This window comes from Aspergillus tanneri, assembly GCF_003426965.1.
Source record: "Aspergillus tanneri strain NIH1004 chromosome Unknown AapTan_9_pilon_pilon_pilon, whole genome shotgun sequence".
In the NCBI taxonomy this organism is placed as follows: domain Eukaryota; kingdom Fungi; phylum Ascomycota; class Eurotiomycetes; order Eurotiales; family Aspergillaceae; genus Aspergillus; species Aspergillus tanneri.
This window is the reverse complement of record NW_022984636.1, coordinates 669230-671970: the sequence shown is the minus strand read 5'-3', so window position 1 is coordinate 671970 and position 2741 is coordinate 669230. Positions and strand designations below refer to the sequence as shown.

The window sequence follows — 2741 nt, the reverse complement described above, 5'->3', positions numbered from 1 at the left end:
CTAATCAGGATAGGCAAGAAAGGAGCTGCTGCTGCTCTCTGGGGAAACCGTGCGAAATATGACTGAGCAACGAGGCCCTGTTTCTTGTACTTCCCGGCCAATGCAGCCCGCGGTAATATCCACGAGCAGTACTCGTAACGGCGACCTCTAAGATACCACCCAATTATCGTCCTCATGGGGTTAGCGATGATCTCTACGATGTGTCAAACAAGATTTTCTGCAAGAAAACGTCGGGCCTTCAAAACCTTGCCGACAAGGCATTAGATGCAGACCAAGACTAGAAGGGCAGGGCTAATCCAAACGGCTGGCATGACAATGAGGTTTCCAAGATATATATGTCTAAACACGGGAATTTGACATCACACTTATATACACAAAATCGAGACAAGCTTACACCCTATAATAAAGTGCTCATCCCAGGTAGACCCAATGCGAATTAGCATTTTCATCCTACTGAACAGCCGAGTCAGGACATCCTACCAATACTTTCGTAATCAGATCTGTACGGCAGCTTCAACAAGTATTCCACAGACAGGCAGCTAGTGATAACTATATCGAAAGTAAGGAATAAGTTCACTTACTCCTCTTCCCATTCGTTCTCACGACGGATTTGCTCTTTTTCTTCCAGTGTGTAATCGTTTGGAATATGGAAGATTGTGCAGATTTCGTCGGCGGATTTGCCCCTGATTATATTGGCAACGGTCTTGCAACAGAGATCCAGCAGCTTCCTGATATCAAGGTAGTTTGCTGCCTATCATATGCAAATCTGGCATTAACAGGCGATTCCGATGCTTTGCCGCAAAGTAACATGTGCATACAAGTATGATCTCAAAAAGCATTTCCTGGTCAACCTGCAGGAAGTTCTGGTCCCATGCATTGATTTCCTCACAGTAAACATCATTAACATCGTCAGGTGTAGAGTCGTGTTTGTGATAATCACACCATTCAAAGACCTTTTTCAACACTGATTCACTGGCCTGTGGCGAGCGAATGATTGAATGTCATCGTGTATTCTTCAAAATTGAACACAGCGGCGAGAAAGGAGAGTAAGCTGCCTTACGTTCGGGATTGGTATGGCTTCTTCTATCTCACACAGATTGCCCAGATCATCTAGCATATCCTTAATGAGAAGAGATTGTTTCGCGGTATCAAGCTCTGGATACAGAAGTTGGATATTAGTCACTCATCAATGCAAAGACTCGAGTCTGGAATAAACCGATCAACTGATCTGGTGGAGTGTCAAAATGTTTAAGCTCTTACCGACAGTAATATCGACATTGTCCGCACTCGTAAAAGTAATATATTTGGGTTTGGGCATCTCGGCCTATTGGTGACCTTATAAATGTAATGCAGAATAAGTATTTGCCCGTGAACTTCTGGTTCGTGCTAAAGTAAGCTGCCTGGTTAAGAAAGGGAAACCTGCACTCTATTTTTGGATACTGTAGGAAAAAGCGGAAAAGAAAGTAAAAGTTTCAACATAGGACAGGAGCATAAATACTACTGATATCTCTACTATAAGTGCTAGGGGTAAGGGCTGTTACGTTGCAGCTGCTGTAAATTCCGAGTAATAGCGGGCCTGACGCAATTTAAAACCCGGTCAATTCCACCATCATCTATTCTTTTATTCTCCTACATACGTAGATACTGTATGTGTTATATAAAGATAAAATTGGCTGTTATACTCTTGAGCCTACTGGGATGCGCACTGGTTCTGGCTTCTACTACCATTGAATTGGACACCTAACCATAGAATATACGAGTAAACAGTCTCAACAGACACTATAGCGAAGGGGGGGGAACAGGTAATCAATCGTGTTTTGGTGGCGGAGCGGATTTCTTCGTGTAACTCTCCAACAGCTCTTGTGAGGCTATGAATTTGGATGATTAGATAGATCATCAGGAAATGCCCCGAATATTCGATGAACCCAGAGTCAAAAAAGTGACGTAGAATAACCCGAGACGCTGTCGCTTAGCAGGCTCTGAGACCAGAAAAAGTGTAGAAGAAGGTCCCTGGCCACTATGGACTATCTCTCACTGAGAAACCGCTTCCATGACTGCATCTCCCGAGAGAGAATCGTATTCTACCTCCTCCATCACTGTGTTCTGCTCCCTGAGGCGGGCCTTTACGTCACTCTCGAAATGGCCCACGTAACCGATGTCCCCCTAAGCTGTTGGATCATGCCCGCACATCTGCCGCGTTTTGTCATTCCGCAATGTGTCGACTTTTTACCGATCAAGTGTGCTGACATGGAGAGTCCTTCCACTGCTGGCCTCGCATCGGGGTGGACGCGGGATCAGGCCCCAGAGACTGTAGGGGATGTGGTTGCTGAAGGAACCCGTCGTCGCAGCTCACCTCCAATTCCGAAATACCTAGCAGGTTGCATGCGACGGACAAATCTCACACTAAGGCTCTAGAGTATCACACTCTGCACCCATTGAGCCACGCCCATCACTCCTAAGGGCTCCTGGTGTTTTACCTGGATCCCTACCTGGATTTTATCTTGGCCAATCTTCTTTTGGCCATTTTGATTGACCATTCAGATTGTTATATTCGTGGAACTGTGATACAATATAATAAAGTGGATAGTTTGTTACCTTTGCCAGAGTTATCTTGTGAGGCATATTGATGAAGGCTATCAGTTGGAGTTCAAGGGAGGCAAAGGCGACGGCCACCGCCACCGAACTACCGCGAGGCTAGGCCGAGGGACGAGCAGAAAGAGTTAGGTTTACTTCCGGATTAA

General features: G+C 45.5%; 2 protein-coding genes across 2 annotated transcripts; one reads left to right on the top strand and one right to left on the bottom strand.

Moving 5' to 3' along the window:
* Positions 1-577: 577 nt before the first annotated feature.
* Positions 578-1318, bottom strand: ATNIH1004_011742 (SKP1 family protein; the record flags this gene model as incomplete). The annotated part of the gene is made up of 4 exons (XM_033576304.1): positions 578-751; positions 819-977; positions 1061-1155; positions 1261-1318. 4 exons carry the CDS (start codon positions 1316-1318, stop codon positions 578-580), a joined length of 486 nt encoding a protein of 161 aa, XP_033420968.1.
* Positions 1319-2019: 701 nt separating this feature from the next.
* Positions 2020-2415, top strand: ATNIH1004_011741 (uncharacterized protein; the record flags this gene model as incomplete). The annotated part of the gene is made up of 1 exon (XM_033576303.1): positions 2020-2415. The coding sequence occupies one exon, from the start codon at positions 2020-2022 to the stop codon at positions 2413-2415; it is 396 nt and encodes a 131-aa protein (XP_033420967.1).
* Positions 2416-2741: the final 326 nt, after the last annotated feature.